The sequence below is a fragment of the Rhinichthys klamathensis genome, unplaced genomic scaffold (assembly GCF_029890125.1).
Source record: "Rhinichthys klamathensis goyatoka isolate OS25496 unplaced genomic scaffold, OSU_Roscu_1.1 h1tg000056l_1, whole genome shotgun sequence".
NCBI lineage: Eukaryota > Metazoa > Chordata > Actinopteri > Cypriniformes > Leuciscidae > Rhinichthys > Rhinichthys klamathensis.
The window spans coordinates 587,909-609,874 of NW_026606601.1; the positions used below are offsets into that span (position 1 = coordinate 587,909).

Here is a 21,966-nt window from a genome sequence, read left to right on the forward strand (position 1 = left end):
AAAAGAAGAAAAAAAACTGTATAGATCAATGCGTCCTTTAGAATGGAATCATTAGTAATGTTTTTTTGAGATATTGATTCTAGTGCAGAAATAAATTAATCTAAACACGGAGTAATTGAGGATGACAATCTGTGCTATACAAACATATACATTATGAAATGCATAAAACTTTCTGACCACCAGAAAAGGTTTTTCTTTAGAAAATGACCCAATTCCATCTGAACAGAAAAAGTATAACATAAATATGCTTAAGGACATCAAACTATGGTGATAACTGTAAGTCCAGCTCCAAAGAACTGTCATCACAGTCAGCAGTGAAGTCACTGTCCCGCTCAATCTCAAGAATCGTGTCCAGCAAGAAGGAATATTCCTCATTACTATCGTGAACCCAGCGGTCGGTACTCTCCTCTTCCATACCACTGTTTGCTCCTTCTCTTTGGTGTAAAGAGGATTCTGGGTTTTTACTCTGCAAGGATCTACTGCAGACGCGGTTCAGCTCATTTTCAAACTCCAGCTTGGCCACAAGATCCTCCAAGGTCTGTATGTCTGAAAATACAGGATGATATTATTCATAAGAGTTGTGTGTCACACCTGACATGATTTTGATGATGATAAAAAGGACCCTTGGTGACATCACTGACCGAGGAGCCCATGCAGATCTCGCAGTACTGAACGTGTGCAGCACAGAAAGTCTTCCTTCCTATTGATAGAAAACGGCCTATAATTATACATGATAATCGGGACAACTGCAGCATTTATCACTGATAAACAGTATACACACCTAAAACACATGCAGTCTGGTCTCTCTGTGCAGTGGTCAAATACACATGTGTCATCATTCTGTGATATTCTAACCAGGCTTTGAGAAGAGACACTGTTTGGAGACGACGACGAGCCGCATGGAACCTCGTCTGCTGCCTGATCCAAAGCTGCCGCAAGGCCTCGTCTGCATTTTCTTAATTTAGTTGACATTCCTTTATTGATTTAAAACAATTAAGCACAATATGTTACACATTACATTAAGCTCACAGAAAAGCACCTCGAAAACTACTATATTGGCAAGTACCAATAGTGCTTATTAGTGAGCTGTAGATCTGCACAATACAGGTCAAAGGGCAAAAATACTTTATAAAACAGTGACATATATTAATAGCCTAAGCTAAGAGATTAGTTATTAGCATTGGACATGATATCATGATAATACCATGTTTTTAGACATGAAATTCAAAGGCTATGAACATAATAATCTATCACTGCCTGGTAAAAACAAAAACAAAACATTGCTCAATACGGTTGCTCAAAACTGAACATCAGTCGAAAATGTTACTATACATAATATATAATTACATTGGTGATTCTAATAGATATTTACCTGCTCTGAATAGGATGTTTTTGCAGATAAACTTCGTTATGAATATTAAATGTTGAATCGCCCGAGGACTTGAATGTCTGTTAATAACGTGCAGCAGAATGTTATTATTTATGTGTATTTTTTTGTATTCCGTTTATTTTTCCGTTTATTCCGTTCGTACAAGCTGACTGCATTCTAAAGTTTCAAGAATATCACGCATTAATACTGAGTTCAAGAGATTTTAGTCAAGCCATTAACACAATTCTATATAAAAAATCCATTTAAATATATAGGCCTAATTGTGAAATGTAGATTATTTATTTTTCCTAGTATATCTTTATATAGGTTAGTATATGCTAATATATTATATTAACTAGTTATTTTATTATTATAGGCTAGGTCTATTATCTTCTAATATATACATATCATCTATTTACTTTCATTTTCAATGTCTGTAATGTATTTACTCGATTATTTTCTTCTTCTTTTGTATTTTATTGAAGCAATTGTCGTATAATAACAAAATTCAAGTGCAACAAATCGCTTGTTTGTGTTTGATTTCATATGATCCCTCCGTTCTTTTCCTCGTAATCTCCAGAATGAACTGTGATTCGCTGTTTGTCCATGACGGGGCGCTGCTGCTTCCTCTCTCACACACAGACAGCGGCTAACGCTAACGCTAACTAGCTCACGATGGCCGGACAGGAGGATCCAGTGCAAAGGGAAATTCACCAAGACTGGGCGAACCGTGAATATATCGAAGTGATCACCAGCAGCATTAAGAAGATAGCCGATTTCCTCAATTCCTTCGGTAAAATGGAGAATCTTTGTCGTGTCGTTTAATGTTGCTTAATTTATTACGCCTTTTCTTCACGCTAGCATGCTAATCGGGAGAAGTGGGTCATTCGACTGCTTTATGTGTAGAAAATATGGCGGTTAATTCAATTGTTTTGTTTTTAATGTCGTTTAGGAACAAATAATATCGTAATTGTTGTGTATGTTGTTGGAAGACGTGGTTTATTAGAAATACAAATAGTGTAATGACCAGGAAAAACATGTAGGGCGTTGGGTTGGTCTGATGTTGGTCTTGTCGTCCATGTTTCAAATTTGCAACTTTATTAAACGTTGCCTTTCAATGATGATTTAGCTCATTGATATACAGAAATATAATGGCCATATAGACATCTAAAAACTTCATAATCTTATGGTAAACGGACAGGTTAGCTAATGCAGAGACATTTGTTTGTTTTGATAAACCATCCCCAGTTTCAGTGCCAGTACAGTATGTGCAATATCAATAATATGAATAACTAATTTAACAAATAAGTTATTTATATTACAAATATATTCTTATTTATGTTATCATACAGTATGTATGTATGTATATATATATAATAATAAGCCTACTATTTTGTAATTTATAATAAACCATCTGGTGCTGTCAAAAATGAAATGATTTTACTATATTTTAGTTTGAATTTTTTATTTATTTAATATTTTGTATCATTGGTGGATTTTATGGTACTAAACTATATTTATGCAGTAGTTATGGTCCATTTATTCCCTTTTTGAGCATGGCCCTGAAAATTTCTTTTTCATAAATCTTGAATGCTTTGGATCAGATTTTAGTTTCTGGCACACTTGGCACATTTGAAAAACTTGAAAAAAGTTATACAATTTTACTTTATTATAACGAAAATTGTACAAAAATTAAAAAACATTTTTTTAATTGAAATATATATTTTCCAAAGCACGTTTTACTCCAAAACGGTGGGAAATTTAAAGCCATTAATCAAAACATCTGTTCCAAATTTGAGGTTGATATATATAAAAAATGAGCTTTCAGTAAGAATTTGTTTGGGTGGAGTATCAAACGTTTCTAATAGATGAAATTTGTCTCCCATTCATTTCCAACAATACAATACAAGTGTGACTATTTTTGACCATTTAACCTTTTCGTATCATGTCCATGATTTTTTGTGTGTTCACAACTTCACAGAGCAAGTGCCAAAACCTTTCCCAAGTTTCATACTATTCCTATGAAGTAAAACATTCTAAAAACAAAATGTAAAATGTTTAGTTCAAAAATGACCAAACAGCACCAAAGGGTTAATAATAACAATTGAAAACTTTTGTAATTTTTAATGTTTTGTGTCAGAGGAAATTATTGCTATTCTATGTTTCATAATACTGAAATGTGTCTCTTTTTGTCTTCAGATATGTCCTGCAGGTCCCGTTTAGCCACTTTGAATGAGAAGCTTACTGCTTTGGAGAGGAGGATTGAGTACATTGAAGCCAGAGTATGTTTTTATGATTTTATAAAGTCAAAAACAAGAGTTTGCAAGACCCTCTTGTTTTAAGTTTTTTTTAAATATACCCCTGATTTGTTTTCTGTTTCGTCTCTTAAGGTCACAAAAGGGGAAACCTTGACTTAGACATCGCCTTGGTTCGACGTCGAGGTCAAGATGATGCCTAAGAACACTCACCTCCTGTCTTTATTTTTCATTTTAATTATTCAAACTACATTTTTATTAGTTGGCTGTTGTAGATCAGTTCTTTTCTGTATGGGACCATTGTGATGATGTCTATGCTATAAACAGATGTTTGTTCTTCCTCATTTCATGCTGAGGTTATACTGTATCTGGTCCTCCATTTTTTTTTGGATCTGTCAGGCAACCTGTTACTGTCTCTGTGGTGCTTGTTCATGCAAACAACCCAATGTTGTATGTATGTTTGTTGTTCTGACTTGCTGTTAAACAACTGTTTATCTTTGACACCACGCAAAATATAATAACGGTCATGCAAATATAGATTGAAATCCCCATGGATAAACAGACATCATGCCTTTTTTTATTACTTTTTTTAATTCACCCTCCTTTGTTTTACCAGAGTCTATTCTGATCTTGTTAAATTACAAAAGTATGTTTAAAATACATTGCTGCCTGCTGTACATTTATCATGCAACAAACATCATGAGAAATGCCAGTTAGAGGTGGAAGTGGATGGAAAGCACTAAAGTGCCAATCAGACTGTTTTAAAGTGTTTAGTGCTTCTCTCCAGTTACACAATTTTATGTCTCAGTGTTTTTGTGGTTAAACATTAAATAAAAAAAGTTAAATGGACATGCTTGTGTATATTTCAATAATTAGTAACATAGATATCAATATTCTAGCAATTAAAATGTACATATTAAACATTAATACACACATATATATGACTGATTTAATATCACAATTAGCAGTCGCAACATAAGAAAATGCGAATACGTTTTAAAATATACATATATGGGTTACAGCTGCTTTCAACAGCATCTCACTCTGAAATGCAAAACATAACATAATAATTCTATCTATTTGTCTATATCTGTAAGATTCTGATTGCATATACAATTTGTTACCGTAAACCCCCCACAATTTTATATAAATTCACCTCAATGTAACGTCTGCATGAACGTAATAATTGATATACCAATAACATCCTAAAAACTCAACGTACGATAGGACTTTTATATTGCATAAACTCCGAGCTTTTATGCGTGTCTAGTAGCATTTCCGTTTCCGTTTCTCATATGGTCGTAAATTGAAAATCAAGCCCGAAGTTGATAATGTTCTCTTTCACATCAGAGTCAGACATAAATGTTAAAAAAACACACAATGCGATCATACAGCCGGGATCTGAGTTGCGGAATCGAGAATGTTCCTGTTTTGATTGAGAACAGCGTCCCCAAAGAAGCTTTTTCCAGCTTTCAGGTGATTTATGTTTTTTTTTTACTGTCCTTACAGTGTGTTCTTTATAGATATATTGACATTTTCATAATTTTGCAGTCTAACAGTGGTTTCAAACAGCACGTAAGTTGATTTTAATGACGATATTGACTAGAGACGTACACGGCATGAATAGTTCTGTCACACCGCCACCAGATGCCAGCACTTTCACACTGATTTCCAGCTCACTGTAAGTCTTAAAGGGATAGTTCACCCAAAAATGTAAATGTTGTCATTACTTACTCACCTTCAAGTTGTTCAAAAACCTGTATGAGTTTCTTTCTTCTGTTGAACACAAAATATATTTTGAAGAATGTTGGTAATCAGACCGTTGACGGCACCCATTGACTTCTGTAGTAAAAAAATAAAAATACTATGTAAGTTAATGGGAGCAACTGTCTGGTTTACCAGCATTTTTCATCATACATTTTTGTGTTCAACAGAAGAATGAAACTCATACAGGTTTGGAACAACATGAGGGTGAGTAAATGATTACAAAACTTTCAATTTTGTGTGAACTAGCCCTTTAATCTGAGTCAATCCTTTAGTATGTGCCAGAGAATGTACAAGGACCAGGCTGTGACCTTGACCCTAGTGCGGTGACCCTCCCCGGCTGCTCATGTCGAACCCGGTCCTGCCTGCCCGACAGCTGCCCCTGCTTGAGGTTCGGCCAGACGTACGACAGCGAGGGATGTCTGAACCAACAGCAAGAGGACGCTGGCTACAGCAGGCCTGTTTTCGAATGCAATGCCTTATGTGCCTGTGGCGACTCCTGCCAGAACCGCGTCGTTCAAAACGGAGTCGATGTTGGTCTGGGTGTTTTCAGCTCCGAGGACAGGGGTTTGGGGGTGGAGGCTCTCGACCGCCTCCCTCGTGGCCGATTCGTATGCGAGTACGCCGGGGAAATAATCGGGAGACATGAGGCCCGTCGCCGGCAGCTCTCCCAGACTCCTCTAGACATGAACTACATCATCGCTGTTCAAGAGCACAGCGGAGGGGACGGCGCCACCCAGACGTTCGTGGACCCCGTCGCTGTAGGGAATGTGGGGAGGTTCATCAACCACTCCTGCCAGCCCAACCTGCTCATGGTGCCGGTTCGAGTGCACTCGCTGCTGCCCAGACTCGCTCTGTTTGCCAATCGAGATATAGAAAGGTATGAGGAGCTGACTTTTGACTATGCAGGAGGACAGACCAGCAGCACAGACACACTGACATGGGACAACACGCCAAGCGGGACTCACACAGGGCCTGATGGTCACAAAATACCACAGAAAAAAGTCTGTCGTTGTGGGGCTTCAAACTGCTCAGGATTTTTACCATTAGATTTGTCAGTTCTCCATTAAAAACAGTCTTTAAACTAAGCTTAGAATGCGTTCTAATGACTTGGGATTAGAAATGTATGGTTTAGAGCAGGAGTTCTCAACTCTGGCCCTCAAGGTTGTTTCGCTCCAACCTTGATCAAACTCTCCTAGTAATCCAGAAGACCTTGTTTAGCTTGTTCAGGTGTTTGACTGGAACTAAACTTTAAAGTGGATCTCAAAGGCCAGAGTTGAAAAGCCCTGATTTAGAAGTTAATTTAAAGTTTAAAACTTGTAGTTATATTCAAATAGTATTATTATTTTTCATTTTGTGAAAGTGTTGAAATTGGGGGCAAATGTTTTCTGTGCTTATTAACATATGCATGAAAAAAGACTGACGTGTACTTGATTGTTAGAAAGACCTGTTTAGGTGTACATTTAGCAATAATAATGAAATTCTGAGACACTTTATAAGAAGTTTCAGTTAGTTTGCATTCGTTTAAGACACTTAATGACGAAAACATATTTTTACAGCACCTATTAATCTAAGTTCATGTTAATGTACAATTATTACAGTATAATTTACAGTATAAAGTTAATGTTTTTGTTTTTTTACACATACATTAACCTAGATTAAATGCTGTAAAAATGTGTTAGTTCTTGATCAGTGTCATTATTGTTAAAAATTAGAAACATTGCCATGGCAACTAACCAAATATGCAAGTTTAAGTTCTAAAATTTCTAAAAAACAACAACTAATAACAATGAAAAATGCACAAATCACTAAACTGTAACTGAAAAAGTAAAAAATAAAAGCTAAAACATAACACTGCTCATGATATCTAATGCACTGACTAATGTTAACAAATGGAATGTTGAATGTCCTAAACTCTATCACTTTATCATAGCAACATCGTGTGTTTTGTCTCCTTTAAGAGCAGTCTGGGTTTCTCATGGTATCCTTTAGGGTAATGAGCAATTAAAAAGGGCCCATGGGTGTTTTAATATAGTAACTGCTGTCACACACACACACCACGGGTGGGAGTGACCCACTTCACTCTGACGCCAGCCTTAAATCTGCCCCCTCTCCTCTCCATCTGCCCCATTTCCACTCCAGCCTCGCTTCCATCACCACCGCAATATTAATATCCACATCTGGGTTAATTAGCACAGAGACCAAAAACCAGAGCAAATCGCAAGGCATTCTGGGTAGAAGCAGATAGGTTCCATCTTTATCAGTGACACTCTACTCATCAAGTACGTTTGATTACATCGCCACTGGTAGAAATTTAAGTCAATGTTTCTGAAAACAAGCAAGTCGTGTTTTATTTTTTCATAAATATGTTATTATAAAAAAGGGAAAGAGACTTAAATATTAATATTAATACAAATAAATATTTTTATTAATAATGAATACATTGCAAAATTTTATAAACTCTCTCTCTCTCTATATATATATATGTATATATATATTAGTAACAATATACAATACTGTTCAAAAATTTGGTGTCAGACTTTTTTTTCTTTCTTTAAAAAAAAGAGAAATTAATACTTTTAATCAGCAAGGATGTATTAAATTGATAGAATTTATAATAATAGTAAAGTAAAATAATAATGGTATAGTAAAATTATAATAATAGTAAAAATTTGTAAAGATTTATTTGTTAGAAAATATTTATATTTTGATTAAATGCTGCTCTTTTTAACTTTTTAAAACCTAAAAAGTATCACAGGTTTAAAAAAATATTAAGCAGCACAACTGTTTCCAACATTGATAATAACTTCGTATCAAATCATCATATTAGAATGATTTCTAAAGGATCATGTGACACTGACGACTCGAGTGGCTATTGAAATAATAAAATAATAAACAAAATATATATATATATTGCAAATTATTATCATCTATTATTAACATTTAAGTCCCTTTCTCAGTGTATGATGACCTAAACATGCAAAACATTTTCTCAAGGATGTTAGCCAGTGTTTGTGATTATGGGTATCAAATATTAAACTTGTATTGATGGACTTCTTCTCTGATTAATGAGGAACACACACTGTGTCTAGCGGTTATAGCCCTGTATTTATTAGTAGTGATTGTGTTTCCTTGCACTTCGATCCACTGATAATGTGAGGATTGTGGCAAACTCTCCTAATCCTGTTTTTGTCTCATGAGTCACTGGGTTTGGTGAGTGAGCCGACATTCCTGGGTCTCTATGGCAACGGGATGTGTGATATCGACTGATGCTGCGTGTAGGCTGTAGTGTTTAGCAACCATTGGTGAAGAGTGAAATCTGTAATTCTCTGCTCCGTTAGCAAGTGTCAGCTTTGCCTCTTGAGGTTGTATACCAAGTGTTTGACTAACAAGGGAGGACATGTCATGATGAGGTCATATTTTCACCTCCGAGAGAGAGAGAGAGGGAGAGAGAGCTGCACTGACTGCAACCTCTGCACCATTGAAAGGGACACCAGTTTCAGGGCACTTCCCTTAACCTCTGACCTCTGTGCTTATTTAATCTGTTTGTCAGATAAAAGAACAATTGGAAAAAAAGAGAAAAAAATAAATTACAAAAATTGAGTAGCTAAATAAAAAAAATTTTATTATATCTTTATTTTTTTTTTATTATTATTTTGTATTATTTCAGAGCATATTATAATGTATTCATATTTGCTATTTATAAATAAAGATTCAAAGTCATTTATTAGCATTTAATTTTTTTTCTTTTCATTTGATTCATATTAATCAGTTAACTATTAGCAATACTCATAATGTATAAAATACAATAATTATGTTTGATAATAAACAAAATAACAAAATTGAAAATAACATATTTCATAAAATATTAAATAAAATACAAGTAATACAAAAGTATAAAGACTTTATGTATATATATATATATATATATATATATATATATATATATACATATATACATAGGCTATATATATATATATTATTCCCCCCAAATGTTTATGTTAGATGCGAGTAATAGTAATATATATATATATAGCCTATGTATATATATATATATATATATATATATATCATGATTACTCGCATCTAACAAAAAATTATAAAATATATATAATTTATATATATATATATATATATAATGATGAATTAAATTAATAATTCATTGATTAGATTGACACTATATATATATATATATATATATATATATATATTTCTATTGATGAATTAATAATTATTCATTGATTGATTGACAAAATGAATTAATATTTAAAGTTTTGATAGAGAGTTTAAAAATGGAATATATTGTGGTATAGGCAACTAAAATCTAATTTTATCCAAAAAAGATGCATTTCTATTTATTGGCTGGCCTTTTTTTTCTTTGGCTTGAGATCCTCTGGAGAAACTAGGGCAGTGTTTTTCCCTTCAGACTCGGCTAATGTCCACGCTGCTGTTGTTCAGTGCAGCCGAGTTTAAAACAGTGTTGACTTATATTTTTATATAGAACATTATCAAGAGAGTTTCACTGCAACATGAGGGAAAAAGAGAAATATTCCAGTGGCCTAAATAAGGATGTGACTTTATCCACTGATGTGATTTATGAGTATAAAATGAGCTATGTTCATAACATGGGCAACACTGAGGCATCCTGGTGAAAAATCTTTGGGATTTAAAATGTACAATATGACTATAATTTTCATATAAATTGGCACAAAAAATACATTTAGGCAACTTCCAATAACTTATAAAGAGTAGCTATATCTTTTGATGTGTGAAAAATCAATAAAAATTCTTTCCAGCGTCAGTTCTCATGGGCAAAATGATGCATCCTCCACATGATGCAAGAAACACTTACAGTGTCTTCTATATCTATAAGCTCTTTATAGTTTTATCAAAAGTCATCGCTTCACTATTATCAATTTTATTCCCATCTTAAATGCCTTTTGTGCTTGCAGAGTGAGGCAAGATATGCAATACAGTCTGAATGAAACAATCTGTGCTTCTTCCGCTGTTCCTCCACTGTTTAACGTTCTGTAATTCTTGGTTTGCAGAAGCGCAGTGAGCTTCTCTCATCAGTCACGCTTGTCCTCCACGCTGCCATTAGAGACAGGCAAATTACACAGTGCTTAATAGTGACTTAATGAAGCTGGGCTTGGAGAACTCAAACTTGCTAATCGGTCATTATTACTCAGAGACCCTCGGAGATCCTGCCATCCGGAATGGAGAAAGAAAGTGACATTAAACTCAGCTGGTTATATTGTGTAAGAGCTCACAGCGCAAGATCGCAGGCCTGTTTTGATGAGGAGAAAACCAGCAAATACATTAATAGTGATGAGAATTATTTATTTCAAAAGGTTTCCATTGGATCTCTCTCTCTCTCTCTCTCTCTCTCTCTCTCTCTCTCTCTCTCTCTCTCTCTCTCTCTCTCTCTCTCTCTCTCTCTCTCTCTCTCTCTCTCTCTCTCTCTCTCTCTGCACTGCATCCTCAGATATCATATCTCGGAAGAGTAGTGATGAGAATTATTTATTTCTAAAGGTTTCCATTGGATCTCGATCTCTCTCTCTCTCTCTCTCTCTCTCTCTCTGCACTGCATCCTCAGATATCATATCTCAGAAGAGTAGTGATGAGAATTATTTATTTCTAAAGGTTTCCATTGGATCTCGATCTCTCTCTCTCCTCTCTCTCTGCACTGCATCCTCAGATATCATATCTCAGAAGAGTAGTGATGAGAATTATTTATTTCTAAAGGTTTCCATTGGATCTCTCTCTCTCCCTCTTTCTCTCTCCCTCTTTCTTTCTCTCTCCCTCTCTCTCTCTCTCTCTCTCTCTCTCTCTCTCTCTCTCTCTCTCTCTCTCTCTCTCTCTCTCTCTCTCTCTCTCTCTCTCTCTCTCTCTCTCTCTCTCTCTCTCTCTCTCTCTGCACTGCATCCTCAGATATCATATCTCGGAAGAGTAGTGATGAGAATTATTTATTTCTAAAGGTTTCCATTGGATCTCTCTCTCTCCCTCTTTCTCTCTCCCTCTTTCTTTCTCTCTCCCTCTCTCTCTCTCTCTCTCTCTCTCTCTCTCTCTCTCTCTCTCTCTCTCTCTCTCTCTCTCTCTCTCTCTCTCTCTCTCTCTGCACTGCATCCTCAGATATCATATCTCGGAAGAGTAGTGATGAGAATTATTTATTTCTAAAGGTTTCCATTGGATCTCGATCTCTCTCTCTCTCTCTCTCTCTCTCTCTCTCTCTCTCTCTGCACTGCATCCTCAGATATCATATCTCAGAAGAGTAGTGATGAGAATTATTTATTTCTAAAGGTTTCCATTGGATCTCTCTCTCTCCCTCTTTCTCTCTCCCTCTTTCTTTCTCTCTCCCTCTCTCTCTCTCTCTCTCTCTCTCTCTCTCTCTCTCTCTCTCTCTCTCTCTCTCTCTCTCTCTCTCTCTCTCTCTCTCTCTCTCTCTCTCTCTCTCTCTCTCTCTCTCTCAAGAGTCTGTCTCCACTGCATCCTCAGATATCATATCTCAAATGAGTACAAATGATTCATTTCCATAGTTACCACATAAGAGTGTGCAGAGATTAGATTATGATAAGGCGGATGTCCATCTCTAGGATCACATTGTTCGTCAAGCATATGTTTATTCATTTTGTAGCATGTGAACTGATAAATTGTGGTAGTCTATTTCTTATTGGTTGCAAGTGAATTTTCATGTATACAGTAATTTGTCTTATTCTAACCAGAGCCACACAAAATAATGTGGCTCATCAATGAAAATACAGCCTCGCAGAGCAATACGCCACAAGACCCACTTAGAGTAATGCTGTAGCTCTTTTAATAAGACCTTTTCCTCTGAGAAAACCAAAGCCATTATCACGGTATAATTGTCTTTTATTTTTAGTGAGGAAGAACTTTGTCCTGTAGGGTAGAACAGGTTCGTTTGCATCTGTCATCTACAGTAAGTGGTCATGTCACGTCAATACGTCTGGCTGAAATGATAAGCCCCAGATGGTGTTGATCAAATCAGAGGTGGTTCCAACATTAGACATTTCTTCACCCAGTGGTTTCAGTGTGATGATGATGAAGATGTGAGGTGACGAAGCCTGTACAGAAACTAAAAGTCTTTGGCAAAAACACGAGTTTCTCAGCTTTTTGTTCAAAATGTTGTTTTTTAAAATGAAACTTCCCCACATTCAAATCATGTCAAGTTAGAATAAAATGCGTTTTCAGATACAACAAAATATTCTGGGGGCCATGAAAGTTTTGTGAAAATGATAAAAAATGCTGGCGGTGCCTGGTAACTTTTTTATTTTTTTATTTAAATGCCGGTGCATGGAGAAACAGCTGTTTAATATTTGTGGAAACTGATAGGCTAATTTATTTCAGGATTCTTTAATTAATTGAAAGCAAAAAAAAAAAAGTACTGTATATAGCCCTACTGTCACTTGGATCATCCTTGCTGGATAAAATATTTAATTTCTTTAAAAGAAAAATCTGACTGATCCCAAATTTTTAACAGCAGTGAATTTCTGATTTATTTACTCTCTCTCTCTTAGCAGCAGATCTGCTGCCTGAGACACAAATGCAGACCAAGCTGTCTATTTAAATCAACTGAATTTTCTTTTCTTTTTTTTAGGATTCAGTTCAAACACTGAGCAACAGTGGCTATTCAGAGGAATATGATTCCCTTTAATGGTAAAGATACCGTGTAGTTGAGGTAATTGTCAACCTTTAATGTGATGGAAATAGACTGTGGTCTTGAATAAGACTAAACCGGGACAAAGATTCTATAAAATCTCATACTATATATCTCAAATATATAAAAAAGGAATGTGTTTTAGTCCACTTTTCACCATCTGATCAATTCCCAGTGGAAAACAATCACATCCCCACTATAATTTCCTTAGTCATTTGAAAGTGTATCACATTAGTTCACGAATTACATTTCATGTTGATCCTGACCAAGAAACCTAATAATGAGATCCAGGCCAGAGCCATGATTACATGTTTCGAGGCTTTAGATTAAGACCACTTTATACGCTTTCCTCCATTTTTTTCCAAAAGAAACAGATTTAAGCTGCATAACAATATCATTTTCAAATAAATCATATAGCTACTGTTTGTTAGTCAATAGGGTCAGTTTAAAAGGCAGCCTCGATGTTTGTCGTCCTCTAAGCTAATGTGCGGCTCATTATGAGCCGTAATCGCATCATCCACGACAAACAATGGCCGTTTCCTCCTCATTGGCTGATTAATTTATTTTTGCCTTGCAGCCAGCACTTAATTTACAGATCGTAAACTGGTCCAGGCTGTTCCTCCATGTTCTTTACAGAAATGGTTGTTGATAAAAGCCTAAATTCAGTCTGTTTATCATATAAAGCTATTGAGTCTCTTCAGAAAATTTGCACTAAACCACTCAATTTATTTTTACAATATCTTTATGAACTTTTTGAAGCGTCAAAGTGTCAGTTGTGTAGCTGTCAATGGAGGGACAGAAAGCTCTGATTTCATTTAAAAGATCTTCATTTGTGTTCGAAGATGAACGAAAGTCTCACTGGTTTGGAACGACGTGAGGGTTAATAAATTATGATTTTTGGGTGAACTGTCCCTTTAAATGGACACGTTGAAGATTCGTGCTTCTCTGATTTGAATTTTCCCTGAGAAAAAGACTCCAGTAATCTCCAAAGAGATCTCAAAAATGTCTCAAAAGCAGCTTTTCCACTGTCGGTAAGGAACGGTTTTAGTTATTTTCACCTGAGCCTGTTTCGGCACGGCCCAATTTCAAACCATTCAACAACAGCCATTCAGTAATTAAATTAATTTTTTTTACTAACCCCGAATTCTGACCAGCAGTGAATTTCTGATTCATTTAGCCTACTCTTATACACGTTCTCTCTAGCTGGAGATCCTCCGAGACCACAGGACCCTCAGGGCCCGAATGAAGACTAAGCTGTCCGTTCAAATCAACTAAAATGTTTCAGGATTCAGTTCAAACATGAGCAACAGTGGCTATTCAGAGGAATATCATTCTCTTTAAAGGTAATAATATCGACTAGTAGTCAGTGGCGTAGGCAGAAATTGTATTTTGGGTGGGCCAGTGAAAATGTGACTGGGCCTATAGTTTTTCCTAGAAAAAAATGACTTCAATAATAATTAACATTAATAGACAAACTGAAAAAAACAGTTACACCTTTATATTCGGCAAATCATCATGTTCAACCAACAGAGCTCAATAAAGGCTGGACAAACCAGTATAGACAATAACCTGTCTATTTTATTCAGGCTATTCAGCAGTGCAAATACAGTTCACCCGAAAATAAAGTAAGCTAAAATAATAATATCACAGTTAGATCGGCAGATAAACCCGCGTCAGGCTGACGGGGAGAGAGGGGAGCAAGAAGCGGCCGGCGCCAGCACCTGACTAGCCTTCTGCTGGGGTAATGAGTCGGAAGAACTGGGCTGGGTGGACTCGGAAGATGAAGGCAGTGGTGTGTCTTCGTCCTCAACTCTTGCTTTTTTTCAAATAGCACATTAAAGAAAGTTGTTTAGCCATTATTGTGGCAACGACGCCGCTGAGAGTTTTCCAGTCAGAACCCCCAGCAACCATAGCAACCAATAACGTTCCGGAGAGAGGGTTTCTACATCTTGCTTCACCAGTTAAATTTTATTCGGAAAACAAATTAAACACACACAGCAGTCAACAATAAATCATGTATATATTAATATATTTTCATAAATACATCTGAATAATAAAAATAAACTAAACATGTATTTTTATCAAACTTGCCTGGGCGGGCCAGTGAGTAATGTGGGCGGGCCAGTGCCGCCCTGGCCCAATACTGGCTACGCCCCTGCTAGTAGTTGAGGTAATTGTCAACCTTTAGTATGATGGAAATAGACGTGGTCTTGACTGAGACGTTGGTCTGAAAGTTTAATCATCAAATCTATATGTGATCTTTAACACTAAATGACATCTGTCACATTTGATAGTGTCTCTCCACAGACGATTGTTGTTTTTCTCGGGTTAACTGTCGCATCCATCAACAGATCAAAGGAACGGGTCGGGTCGCGTGGCAGCTTTTGGTTCGAGCAGGTGTAGCTGCATATATTTACATCTCAAAGGCTCGCTCAATGCTCTCTTCCACTCCACACACACACACACACACACACACACACGTGGAGAATAAGGTGAAAGCCCAACGCAAGACGCACAACTTTGTATGATAACAATGGCCTGAGCCCATCCACACTCATGGCCCCTCTTACTCATCCTGCAGTTCAGAACACAGCACATGATGAATGACAAGCACTACAGCCTCTATTGTGTCTGTGTGTGTGTTGTCGGGAGTAAACATCACTCTCAGGGTGTGAGTGCACACTGGGTTGCTAGGTGATCTACCTTTCTGTGAGGGATATAGCTGTGCTGGGCAAGCAGGACGCCAATTTTGGGGATGCTGCTCTGGTGAAGTGCTGATTAATAATCAGATCATATCATTCAAAGGCTAGCGGTCGGTAAGATTTTTTTTTTTAATGTTAATTTATTTGATCAAAAATACAGTAATATTGTGAAATTATAATTTTACAATTTAGGAATAACTTCTATTTGAATATATTTTAAAATGTCATTTACTACTGTGAATTTTCAGCATCATTACTCCAGTCTTCAGTGTCACATGATCCTTCAGAAATCATCCTAATATGCTGATTTGCTGCTCAAGAAACATTTCTTATTATTATCAATGTTGAAAACAGTTGTGCTGATTCATATTTTTGAGGAAACCGTGATTGTTTCTTAGGATTCTTTGAATAGAAAGTAGTGTAAATGTAAAAATATAAATGCAAGGGAATGTTTGTATATAAATTCCAGCAGGGCAGAATACTTTATATTATGATTTAAGAGCAAGATTATTGTTGCATGATTTATACTTTATCATATCTGACATGGTTTTTCCAAACAACATTTTTAAAATATTGCTGTCTGTGGGGTGAGATAAACTCATTTGCAGAAAGTTAAACTTTTCTCAACTTTATTCCCCACATTGTGTTACAGTTTCTGTTGCTGAAAATTGCCAACGCTCATTGAAACTGAATGACTTCTGGTGACTTTATTTGCTGAAAATTGTTGTCAGTCTGTTATGTTTCAAAATATCATGCATAATGAATGAGAACAAATAAAAATAAACTTGGAGAAAACCAATTTAATATTTAATGGCTACAAACAATGATTTTTTTTTGTATAAATACAATAGAAAAAAATGTTTTACATTTTTTATTTATTAATTTCCTTCTTTCTGTTCTTTCAGCACGCACAGCATTGTGGGATATCAGACAGTGGAAGACATTATACTGCCATTATATATAAAAAAAAAAATCATATGAAGGCATCTTTTTAGACGTGTGATACAGCACTGCCTGTTCAGGTTTTGGATACAGCCTTGTGATCCGCTGATGCTTTGCATTAGCAAACACTGATACCTGTAACAACCCAACCGCTTTAATGCACACTTGACCCATCAGTATTAATGAAGCAATTAAAACACGCTGCAGTGATCTATAGCAACCTGTTTTGAAGTGAGTTTGGTGTATCTCATGAACAACCCAGAGCATATTTAAAATAGAGGCGTCTATCAAGGGAACACTGTTAAAATCCAGTGCCAAAGCACATCAAAAATGTGCTCCAGTTTGACTGATGAACATTAGGAATGTTTTTAGTAGGCCAAATGCAAAAAAAGAAAAAAAGTAGATCACCAACTTGATTTGTGGGTCAGACTTTTTAATAAGTGCCCAGAATCGAAGGACGGGAAGTAGTCCACGCCACCTGATCCAAACCTGTTTTGTTGGATTCTTAAGGGTAAGTAGGCTATGCATAGTATTCGTCAATACTCATCCAATTGTTCTGTTTCTTGAATGCATTTTTCTAGACTTTATAAACTCAGATTTCAGTACATTACCACCACAGAATGCCATAACTTATCACATTAAAGACAATGCAAATGCAATAATGAGGTATTATACACTTTAAAACATTGTTAAACAAAGTACAGCTCCTTCTGTTTTTGACAGTCAGACCTCATAAGCTCCTCTCCCATTCCCTTTAAAGACACACTGTTGGCCAATAGAAAAAGAAACAACATATGCCTGTGTTTGACATATAGATTTATCATTATAAGTGTATTTAAAGAGTGTTAAGAGTGTAATTGAGTAGCTGTATCTATCTATCTATCTATCTATCTATCTATCTATCTATCTATCTATCTATCTATCTATCTATCTATCTATCTATCTATCTATCTATCTATCTATCTATCTATCTATCTATCTATCTATCTATCTATCTATCTATCTATCTATCTATCTATCTATCTATCTATCTATCTATCTATCAGGACTCCATTACCCATCAGCTCTCACTCCTGATGCGTTCAGTTAGGGGGCGGGGCTTCAGAGCTCATGTGGAGGTGGTGAGAAAGCGGGCAAGTGCGGACAAAATCCAACTGGCAGCTAGACGCCGCGATTTTCAATTGGGAGACTTTCGCATATCATGGAATTAAACGAGGAATCCCGACCGGAGCAGTTTAGCCGCTGACCACATCGCCAGTGTTGCATTCCTGAGACGGTCTCCTTCTGAAGAAGGTAAAGTTCGGCTGAACTCATGCTGTTACTGAACTGCGAAGAGACACATCAGGCAGGCAGTGGATGTGTGACTGATGCATCCATCAGTGAGTGCAGAACGGAAGTTTGACAGGTTGCGTTGTATCAATAAAGGCGTTCGATGCGCTGACTGATGTTGTCGCGGTAATAATGTAGCTAACAATGATTCAGTGTAACAGTGTCAAGTGCTGCTGAAGGAGGCAGGTGGACCGCAGACATCATCGAGACTGTGGATACAGGCATTTAAAAGACATTCAGCCGTCGGGTTTTATAGTATTAGTGTTCATAGTGTCTTTCTGGATTGGAGTTTACGCAGTGAAGTGGTTTGTTTTGTAACGGATAGATGCATTATTCAGTTCGAGGCTGCTGAATTCTGATTGGCTGTTTATTATCACCTGTCAAATTAAGCGTTTAGTTTTGATCCCAGCGTACAGACAACGTCAAGGTGGATGTCTCAACTGTACAAGTCTGTGTAAAACTTTGGGGGGTTTTTTCACACGGGGAAACTGTGGTTTGTATAGTCAGATAAGTTCGGCCTCCACATTTAAAACCTCAGACTGTAAAATATTCGACTCATGTGTTTCAGGGACAGCCCACATACATCTGTCATTCCTGTTTGCTTTAACAGGCCAAATATAATCTTCAAATTGTTAATTTGGAACTTGTATAAAGTTCTAAAAGATCCCCAAATACCATGCTTTAAACTTGACAGGAAAGTTAAATCTTTTTAAGGACTATGTATATGCCATGAACAGCTGGAACAAATATAATAAGGTGGTTTGCTGTTAATTTAGGCAATTGTTGTTATAGTAGGCCTACAATGCATTATTATTGTTCCTGTACAGATGCCAATGCAGTACCTATCAACTTTCAGTCACTAAGTAAGGGATAATGTACAGTCAGGCAGTCATTATCACAAAATACACCCCAACAGGGTCCTTTATCACTTATTGTATCACTTGATTGTCCCGCTACATATCAGGTAAGTAAATAAATGGATATGAATTATTGATCAGAGTATTATTTTATTATCTTCCAGAAGTTGCTCAAACAGTAGAGCATTGGCGCTTGCAACGCCAAGGTCATGGGTTTGATTCCCAGGGAAAGCAAGAACTGATAAGAATGTAAATGTGTACCTTGAAACGCTTTGGATAAAAGCGTCTGCCAAATGGATAGATAGAACATGAGCACAGTTATATGGAAAAAAAAAAGTGTTTCCAGGATGCGGGCAGTTATACAGCGTTGGCTTGGGCTACAGTAATTTTTTAGAAACATTTGACCACTGAATATCATGATTGACCATTCAGAATTCCAGAAAGCTGTGTAATAAAATAAAGTAAACATCTGCATTTTTCCCGTGGGTAATATTTGAAATTCAAACAGAGCTTGAGGTTATGAGGAAGTGGTTTATCATTGGATATTTCACAGGTAGAGCATGTTTACTGTTAAGATAATAATTGGTCTTTATAATCAGCCAAAGAAAACAAAGTTCAGTTATTTTCCAATAGTGCATAAACTTTCAGTTAAGATAAAGGCAGATATCATCTCAACAGTGTCAATACTGTATTTGTTTGTAGTACTCTGATCGGCTATATATGTTGAGCATGTGCAGTCTGTTTCTTATTGATACTCTCTGGTCTCATCTGCCATTCCTTGAACCATATCATTCATCTCCAGCTGTCCAGCTGACTGTAGCATTGACTCAATGTATGATCACAGAGGAGATGTGTGCGCTTTTAGTTATACATATTGCTAATAATTTCAATGCTTCTACCACAAAAAAAAAAAAATATAGGCTATATATGATAACTATTAGATTTTAATATATTTAATTAAAAATGCCATGTTACAATTTCATATTTTTATTTTATTTATTTATAACAATTATTTATAATTTATCATGTTTTTTTGTGCTAAATATTAGATTAATTCAGAAGTTTTCTTTAAATAAAAATGTTACTACAAATAATTTATTTGTTATTTGTATGACAACTATAATAAGGCTCTTTATATTTCATATGACACAAGTTGGCAGGCTTGTAATCTTCTTCAGTGCATCATTTTAATTGATCATATTTCAGTCAGCAACTCGATCTTTAAAGCTTAGCAAACGTATAAGACACGCTCTCTTGCTGACCCTGTAACATTTGATCCCTCAAAAGGTCACACTTAACCACTAGCTGTCCTTGAATAATACAGACATTATAGCGAACCAAGATGCTGCATTCAATTTCAGCCCTTTAGAAAGGTACGAACAATACTCTGCAAAAAATGTGTACATAATTAAGTGTCTTTTCAGCATGTAGGCACAGCTGTATTTTTTTAAAGCATTTCTCATTATCCACCCATACTGTACAGCAGAAGGACCTTGAATTCCATGCTTGTGCTGTCTAAAACTAGGCCATCTCAAGATGGCAAATTCTCATTTTCTCGAATCCATCCCCATGGCCCTCATGCTATTATTGTCTCCCTATCTCCATGTCTGATAATAACCTACATATGATGTTTAAATAAGATGAATAAAAGACATTTGCTGATTTTATTGGACCTTAATCTGTTTCATATCTTGTCCGCAGGCACACCGCAAAGTGGAGCAAAATGTCTGACAAAATGTCCAGTTTCCTCCACATCGGGGACATCTGCTCCCTGTATGCGGAGGGGTCCACCAATGGATTTATCAGCACTTTAGGGTAAGATAACAAACCTCATGTCGTCACCCTCTGTTTGGACATCAGCGTTTAAATAAGAGGAAGTTCATGAAAATACAGGAGCACAAGAGGAAGAAGAAAGTGAGGGTAAACCACTCAAAAACGAGAAGTAACAAGAATGTCTTGTGGTTGTTCTTGTGCGGTTGGATTTCTGGTGCATTTTCCTTATGATATGATGAATGGCAGTTGCTAGGGCATTACTAGGTGGTTGCTAGGATGTTGGTCCAAGACAAAAAAAAGTCTCTATTCTGGTTCTTAAAAGTCAGATCGCATGGATTAATTCTGAAACTTTGCATAAAATTTGATTGGAAAATATGGAAAGCCTTAAAGTCATGATGAAACGGTAGTAGCGACAGATATTTTCTTATGTATTGTGATAAACATCCAAGCATAACAGATTATTGACAAAGAAAAAAAATGTAGGGTGGAGACTTGGTTCAGTTTTAGTTTTATGGACCCACTGGGTGAACGTGATTTCACCAAGTACCACATGTTCCTGGATCAACATCTTTGTTGATCCTGGATCAACTTTCCAATCAACTGTTCAGATTCGATTTGTGTGTCCCATTCTGCTCTTTCATTTTCCGGCTGTTTCTATGGCAATGCCGGTGCGTTGGTAGGTAAACGCCAATAACAACAACAACAACAACTACAACATGGAGTGGTTTGTAATACAGATGTTGTCTTATTTATAACATGACGATGTAGCCGCCGCGCTGGACTACTGCGTCTTATGATGTAGCGGCAGAAACGTGGCAGGCTGGTATGAGCGGCTTTATTACGTACTGTCTTCTCCGCCAGTTTCAAAATATGTTATATTGTCTTTTGGCCAGCAGCCATATCACCCTGTAGCCCAAGACTGGTTGCCCACTAAAGCTAAGCAGGGCTGAGCCTGGTTAGTACCTGGATGGGAGACCTTCTGAGAAAACCAGGTTGCTGCTGGAAGAGGTGTTAGTGAGGCCAGCAGGGGGTGCTCACCCTGTGGTCTGTGTGGGTCCTAACGCCCCAGTATAGTAATGGGGACACTATACTGTCAATTGAGCACCGTCCTTCGGATGAGACGTTAAACCGAGGTCCTGACTCTCTGTGGTCACAAAAAATCCCGAAAGAGTAGGGGTGTAACCCCGGCATCCTGGCCAAATTTGCCCAGTGGCCTCTGTCCATCATGGCCTCCTAATCATCCCCATGTATATATATACCAATTGGCTTCATCACTCTGTCTCCTCTCCACCAGTAAGCT

General features: G+C 36.6%; 4 protein-coding genes across 21 annotated transcripts in view; 3 read left to right on the top strand and 1 right to left on the bottom strand.

The window, feature by feature from the left end:
* Nucleotides 1-206: 206 nt before the first annotated feature.
* On the bottom strand, nucleotides 207-822 carry LOC130083532 (uncharacterized protein C3orf62 homolog). Its single transcript, XM_056248605.1, has 2 exons — nucleotides 642-822; nucleotides 207-546 (listed from the first exon to the last, which is right to left on the bottom strand). Exons 1-2 carry the CDS (start codon nucleotides 790-792, stop codon nucleotides 263-265), a joined length of 435 nt encoding a protein of 144 aa, XP_056104580.1. The 5' UTR covers nucleotides 793-822; the 3' UTR covers nucleotides 207-262.
* A 1,174-nt stretch (nucleotides 823-1,996) lies between these two features.
* On the top strand, nucleotides 1,997-4,473 carry brk1 (BRICK1 subunit of SCAR/WAVE actin nucleating complex). The gene is made up of 3 exons (XM_056248606.1): nucleotides 1,997-2,162; nucleotides 3,569-3,651; nucleotides 3,760-4,473. Exons 1-3 carry the CDS (start codon nucleotides 2,045-2,047, stop codon nucleotides 3,784-3,786), a joined length of 228 nt encoding a protein of 75 aa, XP_056104581.1. The 5' UTR covers nucleotides 1,997-2,044; the 3' UTR covers nucleotides 3,787-4,473.
* Nucleotides 4,474-4,904: 431 nt separating this feature from the next.
* Nucleotides 4,905-6,683, top strand: setmar (SET domain and mariner transposase fusion gene). The gene is made up of 2 exons (XM_056248601.1): nucleotides 4,905-5,100; nucleotides 5,664-6,683. Exons 1-2 carry the CDS (start codon nucleotides 4,987-4,989, stop codon nucleotides 6,456-6,458), a joined length of 909 nt encoding a protein of 302 aa, XP_056104576.1. The 5' UTR covers nucleotides 4,905-4,986; the 3' UTR covers nucleotides 6,459-6,683.
* Nucleotides 6,684-17,810: 11,127 nt separating this feature from the next.
* Nucleotides 17,811-21,966, top strand: part of itpr1b (inositol 1,4,5-trisphosphate receptor, type 1b) — a 154,960-nt gene continuing 150,804 nt past the window's right edge. For all 18 annotated transcript variants that reach the window (XM_056248571.1, XM_056248575.1, XM_056248573.1 and 15 more), the window contains exons 1-2: nucleotides 17,811-18,000; nucleotides 20,595-20,708. In XM_056248571.1, the coding sequence (XP_056104546.1) occupies nucleotides 20,617-20,708 (92 nt within the window). In that variant the 5' untranslated portion in view covers nucleotides 17,811-18,000; nucleotides 20,595-20,616. The remainder of the gene's footprint in view (nucleotides 18,001-20,594; nucleotides 20,709-21,966) is intronic.

Bases quoted from the DNA above. Each gene is read 5' to 3' on its own strand.
- LOC130083532 (XM_056248605.1), bottom strand. From the start codon at position 792: ATGTGTTTTAGGTGTGTATACTGTTTATCAGTGATAAATGCTGCAGTT. The intron at 547-641 runs GTCAGTGATGTC...CTGTATTTTCAG, and splicing joins AGATCTGCATGGGCTCCTCG to ACATACAGACCTTGGAGGAT.
- brk1 (XM_056248606.1), top strand. From the start codon at position 2,045: ATGGCCGGACAGGAGGATCCAGTGCAAAGGGAAATTCACCAAGACTGG. The intron at 2,163-3,568 runs GTAAAATGGAGA...TTTTGTCTTCAG, and splicing joins CGATTTCCTCAATTCCTTCG to ATATGTCCTGCAGGTCCCGT. The intron at 3,652-3,759 runs GTATGTTTTTAT...TCGTCTCTTAAG, and splicing joins TTGAGTACATTGAAGCCAGA to GTCACAAAAGGGGAAACCTT.
- setmar (XM_056248601.1), top strand. From the start codon at position 4,987: ATGTTAAAAAAACACACAATGCGATCATACAGCCGGGATCTGAGTTGC. The intron at 5,101-5,663 runs GTGATTTATGTT...TCAATCCTTTAG, and splicing joins AAGCTTTTTCCAGCTTTCAG to TATGTGCCAGAGAATGTACA.